General features: G+C 41.4%; 2 gene segments (V, D, J or C); both read left to right on the forward strand.

The window, feature by feature from the left end:
* Nucleotides 1-608, forward strand: part of LOC110325299 — a 2,809-nt gene extending 2,201 nt beyond the window's left edge. The window contains exon 3 of the V gene segment in view: nucleotides 572-608.
* A 6,328-nt stretch (nucleotides 609-6,936) lies between these two features.
* LOC110325298 overlaps nucleotides 6,937-15,409 on the forward strand; it is a 525,591-nt gene continuing 517,118 nt past the window's right edge. The window contains 2 exon segments of the C gene segment in view: nucleotides 6,937-6,988; nucleotides 7,146-7,428. Of these exon segments, the coding sequence occupies nucleotides 6,937-6,988; nucleotides 7,146-7,428 (335 nt within the window).

Raw genomic sequence — 15,409 nt, forward strand, 5'->3', positions numbered from 1 at the left:
CACACACACACACACACACAAACTCTTCAGAATATAAGAAACAACATCCACGGTTTTTCTATAGTCTCTACATGTACACCTACACATGCATACACATGTACTTGTACATGCCACCACACACTATGAGCACATTCACATACACATACCACATATATATTTTAACATTGAACAGAAACATACTCTCAGCTAGATCTCCCAGGACCTCTGTATGCCTGATCCCCCAACCCCCAGAAATCAGTGTGTGGGGGCATCTCTAGGAGGTGCCAGAGACATGAGATGGAGGAGGGTCCAGGGAGTCTATGCGGTGACTCTAGCTGAGACTCCTAGTAGTGGGAGATATGGAGCCTGATGTGGCCACCTCCTGTAGCCATGCAGGACTCCCAGTGGAGGGATAAGGACACCAACCCACCCACAAAACCTTCAACCCAAAATTTGTTCTGCCTACAACAAGTACAGGGACAAGATAGAGCAGAGACTGAGGGAATGGCCAACAAGTGGTTCAACTTGAGACCCATCCCATGGACAAGGACCAATCCCTGACACTATTAATGATACTCTGTTGTGCTTGCAGACAGGAGCCTAGCATAGCAGTCTTCTAAGAGACTCCACACAGCAGCTGACCAAAGCAGGTGCAGAGACCCACAGCCAAACATTGAACAGAGCTCTGAAAGTCTTACGTAAGAGTCGGGGGAAAAACTGAGGAACCCAGAGGGATAGAGACTCCACAAGAAGACCAACAGAATAAACTAACCTGTACCCTTGGACTCTCAGAAACTGAACCACCAACCAGAGAGCATAAGTGGACTGGGCCTAGGTCCCCTGCACATACACAGCAGATGTATGGCTTGATCTCCATGCAAGTCCTTCGAGAACTGGAGCTGTGGCTTTTGTTGCCTGTCTGTGGATCCTCTTCTCTTAACTGGGCTGCCTTGCCTGGCCTCAGTGGGAGAGGGTGTGCCTAGTCCTGCAGGGACTTGAGGTGACAGGGTAGGTTGGTACCTGGGGAGGGGGATCTCCCCTTCTCAGAGGAGAAGGGTTGGGGGAGGGGCTGTGTGAGGAGAGGAAGCGAAGGCGAGCGAGCTGTGATTGGAATGTAAAGTGAATAAATTAATTAATTAATGAACAAAAACCGAACAGAAGCACACTCTGAAGATTCTAATACCAAGTGATTTATCCTATATATTACTCTGGTAATCCTAGGGTTTGTTTTGTTTTGTTTTTAATGAAATGAGAAGAACATGGTATTTGTTCTGTCTTAAATATTACTCTGTTACTCTCTCAGTTTGGATTTTCTTTATAATAAAATGAGAAGGCAGGGATATTGTAAACAATCGTAAGACACAGAACCTACATCAGCCCAGGAATGTCCACGTATGACTTTGCGGTGCACTCACCTGCTGCAGGCGACGGGGACAGGGTTCCCCATTCTTGCCTCTTGGCCTGGCTGAGAACTTCAGCTCCATTGAGTTTTATGGCAGAGCTTCCTGTGTTTCTCCATCTGCTCATCTGAATGCAGTTCATGTATCCACATGTTCTTCTGGGCAGCAGCAGCATCTGTCACTGTCACTACAGTACAGTACCTCATATCCAAACATAGAACTCTCTGTTCCACTGTATCTCACGGTGGCTAGACAAGGAATCATTGGGGATTAAATATCTGGTTGTTAGTGGCTCAAGGTACAGGCTAATATAGATTTTTATAACATGTTTTTTTGGGAAAGGTGGGTATCTAATGTACTTTAGTCAAATCACCAAGCTAAGAAACTTCATTTAAGAAGGTCTTTTTCAGGATGGACTATCCAGAGACTACCCCATCTGGGAATCCATCCCATCATCAGCCACCAAACCTAGGTACTAATGCTCATGCCAACAAGATTCTGCTGAAGGGACCCTGATATTGCGGCCTCTTGTGAGGCTATGCCAGTGCCTGGCAAACACAGAAGTGGATGCTCACAGCCAGCTATTGGATGGAACACAGGGTCCCCAATGGAGGAGCTAGAGAAAGTACCCAGGAACTGAAGGGGGCTGCAACCCTGTAGGTGGAACAACAATATGAACTAACCAGTACCCCCTGAGCTTGTGTCTCTAGCTGCATATGTAGCAGAAGATGGCCTAATCGGCCATCACTGGGAAGAGAGGCCCCTTGGTCTTGCAAACTTTATATGACTCAGCACAAGGGAAGGCCTGGGCCAAGTAGTGGGAGTGGGTGGGTAGGGGAGCAGGAGCGGGGGGGGGGGGGGGTGGGAGGGTATAGGGAACGTTTGGGATAGCATTTGAAATGTAGATAAAGAAAATAATAATAATAAAAAAATCTGAAAAAAAAAAAAAAAAAAAACAGGTCTTTTTCAAAAAACCAACCAACCAACCAACAAAGGTCTTTTTCTGTTTGGTTCTGTTTGGGTCATGCTATGTAACAAGGCAGTGCTCTGCTAATGAAACCTGATGTATGACACTCCCCCATGAGATGTGATGAGACTTTATGTACTAGTCACATTGTTGCTATAGACTTTCAGTTTCCTCTGCTATGGTCTTCATGTAAAATGGCAGCTGGCAACCCCTGGAGGGTGCATTTTCACACATACGTAGTTATACCTGTACACCATTTCTGTTAGTAGTTCATAGGTGCATGCTACAAAAATGTTTTAGAAATGGTCCCTGCAAACTATAAAGGTCCTTGCCATGCTATTTTGCTCTTTTCTATAGTTATTCTAAGCAAACTTAAGATGTAGGGATGCTTGGTTACAAGTGCTGATGCTGAAAACACTTACAGCATTGCTAGGAAACTTCACTAGGATCTCACCCACTTGTCACTGGCACTGGGTGCACCATATATAAGATGCAGACTCCACTCTTCCCAGCACCTTGACAAAATCATTAAGATCATCAGATCTTTAGGTATGATTCTCATGAATATTCTGATGAGAATAGGTAACTTTATTATGGGAGACAGCTGCTCTAAAGCAAAGGCTAAAAGTAGAATGATTAATCGTTGGGTATTTTCATCTGTACAGTTATGCCTTGCTGCACCTTGCTGTATCTGTGCCATACAGTAGCATTTAAAAATGGACTACTACGCATTCATTTTCTGACTTCACAGCACAGTACAGGGCGTGGCAGAGACAACACTAAGTTCTTTTCTCAAAGCCTTGGAGATGCAAGTCCAAAATGGAGGTGTGAGCAGGACCCTCTTTTCCAGAGATATTTCTGTGGCCACAAATGGCTGCCTTTACTGAGTCCTCACAGGGTCCTTCTCAGAGGATGTGAGGGTCCATGGTCATCATCAGTCTGATGGTCCAGCCCTCCTGTGTCAATTTATTTATATTTAGTTACCATTTAATGTCCTGTCTTCAGGTGTCATCACATTGAAGTCCTCAGTGTGAGGGCTCCACCATAAATATTTTGGAAGGGACATAGTTCAGTCCTTAACAATCTTATAAAATTAATGTAAGATTGAGTCCTCCTTATTCTAATATTCATGGATTTCTTTCTTTCTCTTTCTTTCTTTCTTTCTTTCCTTCTTTCTTTCTTTTTTTTTTTTTTTTTTTTTTTTTCGAGACAGAGTTTCTCTGTGTAGCCCTGGCTGTCCCGGGACTCACTTTGTAGACCAGGCTGGCCTTGAACTCAGAGATTTGCTGCTTCTGTTTTCCTGAGTGCTGGGATTAAAGGCATGTGCCACCACACCCGGCATATTTATGGATTTCTGCTAGATACATGAACACACACACACACACACACACCAGATTTTCCTAAAGGAGTGTGTAGCAAGACTTAATGTGATTCGGCAGAACTGTTGCTTTTTATGTGGTTTTATTACATGCAAGTGAATAAATGTGTTTTAGTGTATATATGTGTATGAGCATGTAAGTATAAGTATGTACATGTGAGTGTATATGCATATATGTATGAGTGCATTATGTGTGTGCATGCACAAAACTGAGTCCATTGGGGATAATGCATAAGTTTAATGATTGCCTTTTCTTCCATTGCCTCCATGTTTCTAGGACTGGAAACAAAAATATAAGTAATTCACTAAGAAGCTAATTATGACCAAATGGAAGTACAGGGACCTGTGGTAGTACCTGAAGCTGAAGGAATATTATCCAGATGGGCTGTGTAGTAATCCAGCCACCATTTCAGTATATGAAAATTTTTAGATTTAGCTTCATTCTTTTCTGCTCCATTTATTACTGGGGTTTCCCTCTGCCTGTTTCCCATCTCCCTTTCAAACTTATCATTCTCCTCACAGGCTTCCTCTCCACCGGCGGCACAATAGGCATGTGCTAGGGAAGCCTGCGGTGCTTGTGCGGGCTTCGTGGGTTAGAAAGGAGACATGAATCTGTTCAGCACTGGCAGGCGGACAAAGCCTGCTCCACGCTGTCTGCTCAGCACTCTCGGTTTGGGTTACATTTCCCAAAGAAGTATGTGCCAAGAATTAAAGTTTTGGTTTACCCAGAAGGCTGCTTTCTACATATAACTTGTTAATTTTCATATTTGAGTAGTTTTAAATTTTAGTGGTTTTGAACATCTTTATTTTTTCCTTCTTCTGTTGTTTTGATAAAGCTTTCATTGTTCTCTATAACAGCACATGAACTGGAAGATCAGCATACAGAACTGTAATTTCAGTTCTCATGGTGAGTTCCACAATGCCTCAATGACATGGTTGCCTAAGCGAGACCTAAACAAGGATGGCTCCGATAGACAACAAATACACATACTGTTCTTGAAGGGTAAAAATCTCACAGAGCCCCAACTCTACACAAAGTATTATAGCCAACTAAGAAATGCTGAGAACAGGAGAAATAGACTTACTCAAGGAAGACACTCCCAATTTATTATTGAATACCACGTGGTCTGCTGTCCTGAAATCATATACAAATTACATTATATAGTCTGAGCAGGTGGTATCTACATATTTCAGACTCTATATGTAACAATAACTAAAGTAAAAGCAGCAAGACAACATGAGTTGGGGGAGGGGCTATGTAGAAGAGGTTGAAGTGAGAAAAAGATATATTTTTGGCTTTTTGTTGTTGTTGCTGTTATTGTTAGGAATTTTTGTTTGTCTGGTTTTTGTTTGTTTTGGTTTTAGCTACCTATGGATCTTGGGGGCAACATGGTCATCCCAGACAGAAACATTTAATTTAAACTATATTTTTATATGTACACATATATACTCATTTTCCATTTTATGTATTTTTGGTGAATAGATACTAATATGCTTCCTTCCGACCTGTTTAGACATAGTCACTGTAATTCCACATTCCTCCATCTCTCTCCTTCTATGGTGACCTCCCTTCCCCTCCCAGCCACCTCCCTTCATCTCCTCTCTTTCTCCCATTGCACTACACTTGCCTTGCTCTTCCTGTCTCTAGTGTTTCTCCTCGCATGCTCCCCTTTTTACCTTTCTGGCCTCTGTGGTTACTTGAGGTCATACATTTCCATCTGAAGATTTGGAGGAAGGAGCCTCTACAGTTTCCACTGGAGTTAGGACTTTAGTGGCAGAACATGTGGTTTTGTTTTTCTGGGTCTCAGTGAGCACATTTAAAATAATCTTTTCTGGTTCCATCCATGTAACTGCAAAGCCTATAGTGCTGTTTTTCTTTACATTGAAGAATCTTCCATAATATTGAGGTACCGCAGTGTCATTATCCATTCATCAGATGAAGGGCATTCATGTTGTCTCCGTTTCCTAGTTACTACTGTGAGTAGAACAGCAATGTACATAGTGAAGCAAGCATCTGTGGAGTGGGACATCTACCAAGAAGAGGCATAGCTGGGCTGTGAGGTAGATTGACCCTTAGTGTTTTGAAGATTCTCCACACTTATTCCCAGAGGAGTGGCACCAATCATTATTCCCCTGAGGATGAGTGCAGGTTCCTTTACTCCCTACACAACCTCCCCAGAATTTGTTGTGAGGCATTTTATAGATTTTACATAGTCTAACTGGTGTGAGATGAAATCTCAAAGCTGTTTTAATTTGCAGTTTCCTAATTGCTAAGACTGATGAGAAATGTTGAGGTGTTTTTCTTTAGCCATTTTAATTTCTTCTTTTGAGAACTCCATCTAGTCACTCTTGTCTTCTGACCATCTGCGTTTCCTTCACCAGGAAGCAAAGGGCTGGTTTAATGAGGTTTGTGGAGATGGCCTGAAGTCACTATTGGTGGTGGTGTTAGTCCACTAGGGGGCACTGCAGGGTTCCTGAAAATTTTCTTAGGTTGCTCTAAGGTTTGATGAGCTGAGAAGAGACATAAGGACATAAGGCAATCCATTCCCAAAGCAAGAAGTCCAAGCGATGATGTGGAGTTCACCTGGGTCTTTAGCTCTCAATCATTCTGCAGACAACCATAGATAGCTAGGGCCTGTTCACTGGACCCCATGTGCCTATAAATCTATTTTAAGAATAATTCTCTGAACAGATAAAAACAAAATAGACTTACTGGGCATTATGACAATGGACACTCAAGAGAAAACATCTTCACTGTTTTTACTTCTTTTAGATTTATGTCTAAAATTCCTCAAACTCAAAGAACTGGAATTATTCCAATACCATTTGTTTCACACACACATGCGCACGTTCACACACACACACACACACACACACACACACACACTCAAGCGATTTGTTTTTCTACTGGCAGTCTGTATTTATGTATTCCCCTTTCTCAAACATCTTCACCCCTGCCCCGCCCCCAAACTCCTTTATATTACATGTTACATTAGAAACACAGTGTCCTGGGCTCTACATCAATGTCCTCCAGGGTCCTGGAGCAACTACAGTGCAGAGTCATGAGGTGGAAGTGGGTGGAGTTTCGAGTTCAGCTGAATGAGGAAACTCGGTGATTCAGGGAGAACCTGTAGTCTGTAAGCACAAGTGTGTCTGGCACAAGACGCACTTCAGAGCTGGAGAGAAGACATCCCAGCGATTGCACAGGGGCCATGCAGAGGAACCTGGGAGCTGTACTGGGGATTCTGTGGGTGCAGATTTGCTGTGAGTTGTGCTCAGCTAAGTTCCTATTAGGGATTCTCCAGAAATGTCGGTGGTGGAGAGGGAGAGAGCTCACACAAAGCTCATGCACGTGGGCTGTTTGACCTGTGTGGATGAAAACCTCTCTTTGATTCTGGTTTGCTTTTCTGTTTCCGAGCAGGGGTGAGAGGAGATCAGGTGGAGCAGAGTCCTTCAGCCCTGAGTCTCCACGAGGGAAGCAATTCTGCTCTGAGATGCAATTTTTCTACCACCATGAGGAGTGTGCAGTGGTTCCGACAGAATTCCAGGGGCAGCCTCATCAGTCTGTTCTTCTTGGCTTCAGGAACGAAGGAGAATGGGAGGTTAAAGTCAGCATTTGATTCTAAGGAGCGCTACAGCACCCTGCACATCAGGGATGCCCAGCTGGAGGACTCAGGCACTTACTTCTGTGCTGCCGAGGCACAGTGCTCACAGTAAACCTGCAGCCTGGCCCCAAACTGCAGCTGGGTGTGCAGCTCCAGCCTCCACCTTGCACAGCTGGGGCTTCATCAGATCTCTACAGAGAAGATGTGAGAAAACCTAAAAATACCACTGCAATTCACGTGTACATTCTGACTGACATGACGCCAACTTCTAGAAGGTCAAATGCTCAGAAGCACCACCCCACATGACTAAAACATGCATGTCATTTTTTTCATATGCTTGTGCTAATGTCATAGAATATAAACTCTCTTACATATTCGAGAATCATTTGGGTCATTTTTGAGAAGTTGAAACTGAGAACAACTGTTTTCATCCTTTGTTTAAAGAGCATGAAACAGCACTTTTAGCTAATCTGCTCAATAGGAAGTTGATAAAATAATTAATTTAATATATCTAATAAATTAAATTGTAGAAAGGCAAGAGAAATCTTATTATTAGATCAAGACATTACAGAAACGTCTTGATATTTCAAATATATAATACATTTAATTGTGCAATGTAAAACAAATATTTCACATAATAATTATGAGCCAAAAAATAAGTTACCAACTAGAGAGATACATTTGCAATTTATGTCACAATAATACTTGTAGCAGTTGATTCTACCAAATTTTTGTCTGTAAAATTTCTCATTAAAACACTGCTTTCAAAAGAAAACACTGTGGAAACCTCCTAAATATCATCCAATAGGGGACTGATTCATTATATAATAATTAAATGTGAACCAAATAACTGGTTCCGCCCACCCCCACGAGAATTGGCAGATTATTTTATTCCACAGTTGAAAACTCTGGCCTGTCTTTGTCTCTGTGAGGGATTGGAAAGCAGCCACGCCATTCGTCCATGCAGTGTCTGTCTGTCCACTGCTGTTTTCACTCAGGAACAGCAGCTGAGTGGCTACAACTGTGACTGCACTGACTGCCTTTCATTTTTTTTCTCGAGCTTCACAGATTAACTGACCCCTTGTGATTCATCAGCCCCACCCCCACTGTAATGACACTTCTTTAAAATATAGATTATCTGAGCTTCCCAGACAAGAAGTCATCCCCAACTGTCAGTGAGATTTATGTGAACATGGCTAGAAGTGGTGTCACTAGAGTGACAACATTCAGCTAAGAGTTATTGATTCAGTCTTCTCAGAGTTCCCAAACAGCAACCATCCTAATTCTTGCTTCTTGGTAGGGTACAGCCATGGAGTCAGGTGACACTGGAAAGTGGCACTTACAGACGGGTGACTCTGCAAGGGCTTTCTAACTGATCTTGATAGAGCTTCTTCCTAATACCATTCCAGCTTAATCTTGATTTGAAAGTGCTTGTTTAGTAAACAAATGATCTCGAGGACTACAGATAGCAGTTTTAGAGGTTTATTTTTTTATTTTTTTAGACAAGACAAACAAGATAGGGGTTTTCTTTTTAATTTATTTATTATTATATGTAAGTACACTGTAGCTGTCTTCAGACGCACCAGAAGAGGGCATCAGATCTTATTACCGGTGGTTGTGAGCCACCATGTGATTGCTGGGATTTGAACTCAGGACCTTAGGAAGAGTGGTCAGTGCTCTTACCCGCTGAGCCATCTTGCTAGCCCCTGACTTCTTTTAAATCGATTTATTTGTGTGTGTGTGTGTGTGTGTGTGTGTGTGTCTGTCTGTCTGTTTGTCTGTGTACACACATAAGTATGCAGTGCCTGTTGGGGCCAGAAGAGGGCATCAGATCCCCGGATCTGGAGTTACAGGCAGTTGTGAGCTTCCCCTCAGGGAGCTGAGAACCAAACTGGCCTCTCTGCAGGAGCAGTAAGCACTCTTTTTTTTTTTTTTTTTTTTTTAAAGATTTATTTATTTATTATATGTAAGTACACTGTAGCTGTCTTCAGACACTCCAGAAGAGGGTGTCAGATCTTGTTANGAGCCACCATGTGGTTGCTGGGATTTGAACTCTGGACCTTCGGAAGAGCAGTCAGGTGCTCTTACCCACTGAGCCATCTCACCAGCCCAAGATAGTTTTTTTTTTTTTTTTTAAGGAAATGCAATATAAATGTTATTGTCTGCTGCAAATTCTTAAAATCAAAATTAAAATTAAATAAAAAAACAAAATTAGAAAACTGTGTTAATTGAGAAAAGCACCTTCCATTCTATTATATTTTTGTCAACAGCCATCATGTCTGGATCCCCTTCATCCTATGCTTTCAGAAGGTTTGGGAGCTCTCACACTTGAAGATAATAATTCCCACTCTCTTTATAAATCTCATTCGCGATAGTATCTGTGTGATGCACAATTAACTTCACCACGTGATCCTCGTCTGTCATCTGTTCCATCTCCTGGACTGACTCGTCTAGATTTTTTTTCTCATTTCTTCATTTTGAACTTGAATTTTCTCATCAACTTTTACTAAGTTCTCGATTCCATTCCCATGTCGAACACGTTCACAGTGCTCTTTAGACATCTGGGATTGGCTGCCCCTGCCTTCTCCACTGCCTGATCAAAGCGATGACTTTTGTGAATCTATTGGTTTCTGGCCATCAGCAATGTCCCAGGTAAGCTGTTCATTCTTCCTAATTGATGTTTTTATTTTCTGTGTCCTCATTTCAAAAAATCAGTCTTCATTAACTTTCTTCTCTTTATCTGACTCTTTTTTGCACATTCTTTAATTCTCTAAATTTTTATTCCAATTGACTTCAAGCTGGTGAATTTTATCATACAAAAACACAGTATCCTGTCCCCTGCAGACTACTGAACCATATGCAGTGTCATTACTTTTGTTTTCAGTTGATTTTCAAATGTTGCTTGTCCTTCTCAAGTCTCTTCAACTTCTCCAAAGCCAGGGCTGCTTCTTGAGCTGTTACTTACATTAACGACTGAGTAATGCTGAATAGATTAGCACCTTTGCCCCATCTTCTTGAAGTGGTAGGTCATCTGGGTCAATTCTGGTTAGTTATTTCTGGTTTCAATTAGACGGAATCTTGAATTCTTCCACTGTCTTTCATCTCCTAAACCAAGCCTTCCAACCAAGGGCATTCGCTCATCCACAGCAACTGCCACTCCTCAGGGTTCATCCCTGGTTCAGCCTCTCTTTTGCTAGAGCCTTTCTCACACACTTTTCCCACCAACTCTTCCTGCACAAGCCAAAGAATGTTGGCTTCTAGATAACACCACTCTCTGCCTTGCTGTTTTTATATAAATTACAAATTCTTTTCAGTATGTAAGCTAATTTTACCTCAGTACAAACCCTGTTGTGTTTTATAATGATATAAGCCCACTGCTCTGTATCTAGAGAAAGAAACAATTTTCTGTTTTACATCAAGTCTCACAAACTTAATTACTACCTATGTTGAGAATCTGTGCCTCCAGTTACCCCTGGAAAGAGGGTACTTAACTCCAGAAAGCCATCAAGATGAGGCTGTCAGTGTGATTTTTGCTTCATATATTATTAAACCATCTGCCATTCTCAGGTTCTTCAAGTTGCACAAGAAAAGTATGTTAGATTTAATGATAAACCCAGATCCTCATGAAGGATCATTGTGTTTATCTCTGCCCCAGCTATCCTGTCCACCACCTTATCATACTATATATATGACCCAATGTAGTTAGCGAAGTTTAGTTTTATTTTATTTTATTTGGCTAGAAATTTTACCTCCCCATGGCACACTATCAATCCATGTGTCATGGGAGGTATGGAAACCCAGATAGGATCATATCTAACTTTTAGGAACCACTCAAGGAAATGTCTGGCATGTCAGATGCCTGCAAATGTAAATCATCTTAGGTATCCATACTATGAAACAATTTCCCCTCAACCCCATGCCACTCCATGCCTGGCATGTCTCTCTATATAGATTTTGTCTATGTCCAATAGCATAAAAGAATTTCAAAGCCAGAAGAGTTCATAGAAGTCCCTTATCCAATTTCATTACAAGTAAGCAACTATATACAAAATGCCACTATAAAATAGTGATGATCAATGAATGTGAATAGGAAGGAATTTTGTTTCCAGGTTGCCTACTTAGGAATGTTTACACTGCATTCCTGCAGGAACAAGCACCTCATGGAAAAGCATTATTTTCAGTTCTGCGTGTTGGATCTGGAAAGCACATGGTCCAATCCGTCTGACAACAAGAATCAAGAGCGCCAACCTCTATACACATGGCACTTTGAGCAAGTAAGACTCAGGCTATACATTGCTCTCCTCCTCCACTTCTCCTCCTCCTCCTCCTTCACCCTCCTCCTCTTCTCCTCCTCCTCCTCTTCTTTTGAAAATAGACTTTTTTCATGTAATATGTTCTGATCACATTTCCCCTTCCTCATCTCCTTCCAGATCCTCCCCACACGTATAACTCCACACCTTTTTAAATCTCTCTGTTTTTTTAGAAAATCAGCAAGCAAGTAAATAACAAACTAGACAAAAGTATAACAAAACAAATGAACCAAGAAAAACGTATGAGAGACGCATATACACCCAGAAACATGTGCACATATACACAAAATCTGTAAGCCACAACATTTGAAACCATAATATATAAACGAGCAACCAATACGGTAAATAATGTCCAGATAAAGCATTACGGGGGGGGGGGGACACTAAAAATACCACTGAGTTCATTTGAGTTGACTTTCTACTGATGGGCATGAGGCATGCCTTTAAGTGTGGTTTGTATAACTAGTAAATCTCTATAGGTGAAACTAAATTTTCCTGTGTGATTGGTTGTCAGTTGGATATAGCTTCTTGGTTATGGATGGGGAATCACATGTGCTTCCTCTTTCAGTAGAAAGAGGACCACATCTGTCTGGTCCTATGCAGGACCCATGCATGCTGCCACCATCTCTATGAGTTCAGATGACCATCTCTGTAAGTTCATACGTGAGGCAGTTATATTGTGTCTGAGGAGCATTATTTCCTTAGTGCCTTTCATCCCCACCACCTCTTACAATCTTTCTGTTTCCTCTTTTGCAAAATTATCTCAGCCCTGAATGGAGAAGTTTCATGGAAACATTCCATTTAAGACTGAATGTTGAAGATCTCTCATTCTCTGCACAATTTCCATTTGTGAAGTTGTGGGTCTCTATGTTTGTTCTCACCTACTATAAGGGGAAGCTTCCCTGATGATGGCTGAATAAGACATTGGTCTATGAGTATAGCAGAAAGTCATTTCAAGTCATTAGATTGCTTCATATCCTTGGGAAAGCAATAATATTTGGTCTTCTTCTAGGCCTATAGCCTAATGTGTCTCAGGTTCTTGGATACTGGAGCAGTGTAAGGAGAGTATATCTCATAGAGTGAGTCTTAGATTCATTCAGAGTATGGTTGGTTACTCTAATATCATCTGTGCCATTATCACACCAGTGTATCATATGGGCAGGTCACCATTGCAGATCAAAGGATTTATAGCTGGGTTGATATTTACCTTTCTTTTCTGGTAATATCCAAACTTCCTTCCTGTATACCATAAACACTAGTCCAAAGAGGTGAAAGAGCTCTAGTTAGGCACCAGCTCAATTCCTCTGTGTTCAATGAGATATGTAGGTGTTGTCTTCATCGATAGGGCTGTACCCTATCAGTTAGATGGAATCATTTCTTAGCACTGGAGGTTTCATTTGTTCGTAAAAAATGTCTAGTTGGTGTTTATCTCCCTGTTATTTAATCATTTTATTTACTTTCATATACATGTGTATATATATGTGTGTGTGTATAAAACTTATACCGTAGTAGGTTTCCATATGACCTCTTAGCTTTAGTTATCTCTCTCCATATCCTCTCCCTTACCATCTTTTACCTCCTCTTTTCTGTTCAACCTTCCTGTTCCACCACCACCTGCCCTGTCTCTTTAACTATTTATTCCATTTTTTCACCCTTTTCAGGATTCTATCCTTCTCCCTGAGCCCCAGATTTATTCCTAACTTCTGTAAGTATACAGATTGTGACAAGCCTGTTAAAGGCTTGAACGGTAATATATACCCATTAGAGAATACATATTATATTTGTCTTTTTGAATCTATTTTATTTCACTCGAATTTTTTTTTAGTTCCATCCATTTACCTGTAAATTTTATGATTTAATAGCTGAGTGACATTTCATTGTTAAAATGCATCATATTTTCATTATCTACACATCTCTTGACAGGCTTCTAGGCTGCTTCTGGTTTCTGCCTATTATGAATAGAACATTGAAGCTGTCTTTTGTTACCTTGTGGGTTCTTCTTTTTTCCATTCTTCTCTACCTTTTCTCTTCCACCCTTTCAAACCCCTAACCCCAGATAAGAGAAACAAAAAGATAAGAGGAAAGGAAGGAGATCCCTGAATAGAGTTAGAGGTTGGAAGGGGGCAACATCATTATTAGACTACTTCCTGCTGGTTACAGATGAGTTCCTTAGGGCAAGTTCGATCTTTGCCCTGAAGATATCTGATTTCTTTGCACACAACTATTTAACAAACTCTGACCAACAGCAACTGACAACAACCAACCAAGATCCAACCAACAACACACTCCTCCTTGCAGGGCCTTAGCATTTATATACTCTTAGTCAGGGTTTCTGTTCCCGCACAACTATCATGACCAAGAAGCAGTTGGGGAGGAAAGGGTTTATTCAGTTTACACTTTCCACATTGCTGTTGATCACCAAAGGATGCAGGACTGGAACTCAAGCAGATCAGGAAGCGGGAGCTGATGCAGAGGCCATGGAGGGATGTTACTTACTGGCTTACGACCTGCCTTGCTCAGCCTGCTCTCTTATAGAACCCAAGACTACCAGCCCAGAGATGGTCCCACCCACAAGGGACCTCTCCCACTTGATCACTAACTGAGAAAATGTCTTACAGCTGGATCTCATGGAGGTATTTCCCCAACTGAAGCTCCTTTCTCTGTGATAACTCCAGCTTGTGTCAAGTTGACACAAAACTAGCCAGTGCATATACCCTGTGAAAAGTCCCTAAAATTCTAAGCATCATACAATCGCAGAAACTATCTGCAGCTGGCAAAATCAAGAGGAAAATCACAGTCAGCTGATGTGCAGAATCTGAAGTAGACTCATTGCTTACACCTGGGATTAAAATGAACACACATTCTTATAATATTTCTGTGATTTTTTTTTAATTTGAACAGGACTATTTACTTTCAGTTTAAATAGAAACACATAAAATCAATTTTTATAATGTTCAAAATCAAGACCTAAGCAATATACTTATTCTTAACCTGAAAATTTCAAAAATGTTATTTCAATTATTTCTGCGATGTCCCCTTAGATTCAGGTATAGTAATTATGCTGTAGAAATTTATTTACATTCCAGTCGTTTCAGTGCCCCTTCCCACAGTTCTCATCCCATTTCTTCTCCCCTTGCCTCCAAGAGGATGCTCATTCCACCAACCAGGTCCCTCCCTTCCCTGAGGCCTCAAGTCTCTCAAGGATTAAGCTGATCTCCTACTGAGGCCAGACCAGGCAGGCTCCTGCTGAGGCCTCAAACCAGCCTGCATATGCTCCTGGTTGGTAGGTCCTTCTCTGGGAGCTCCTGGGGTCTGGGTTAGTTGAGACTGCTGGTCTTCCTGTATTAGTGTTCAGCTATATTGCATTTTTATGGTCTATTGGAATAGGGTTCCTGGGTTCTGGTGGGGACATATTGTCTTGGCTATTAATGATTGTATTTTTGTACTACTGTCTGGGCTTGGATTGATTTTGTTTCCAAGTACTGATATATGGTATTGTCTTTGTAAAGTGGATGTTTCCTTCCTTGGTTTCTGTTGGATTCTTTGAATCTTGGTGAAGTGATTTCCTGGTATAAAGTGCTTCTATGGGCCAATGTGTGGCAGAAAGAATAGATGTGGTCTAGGAGAAAGGGCTGATAGGCACTTCTGCTTATATTTAGAGGTGGGATACATAAAGATTGAGAGTGTGGTGCAAAGAAAGGATCCTGCAAGTAGGTTATGGTAAGGCAAAGCTTTATATGGAGAGATGGGGAATTAAAGGGTTAGGAACT

This window comes from Mus pahari, chromosome 8 (genome assembly GCF_900095145.1).
Source record: "Mus pahari chromosome 8, PAHARI_EIJ_v1.1, whole genome shotgun sequence".
NCBI lineage: Eukaryota > Metazoa > Chordata > Mammalia > Rodentia > Muridae > Mus > Mus pahari.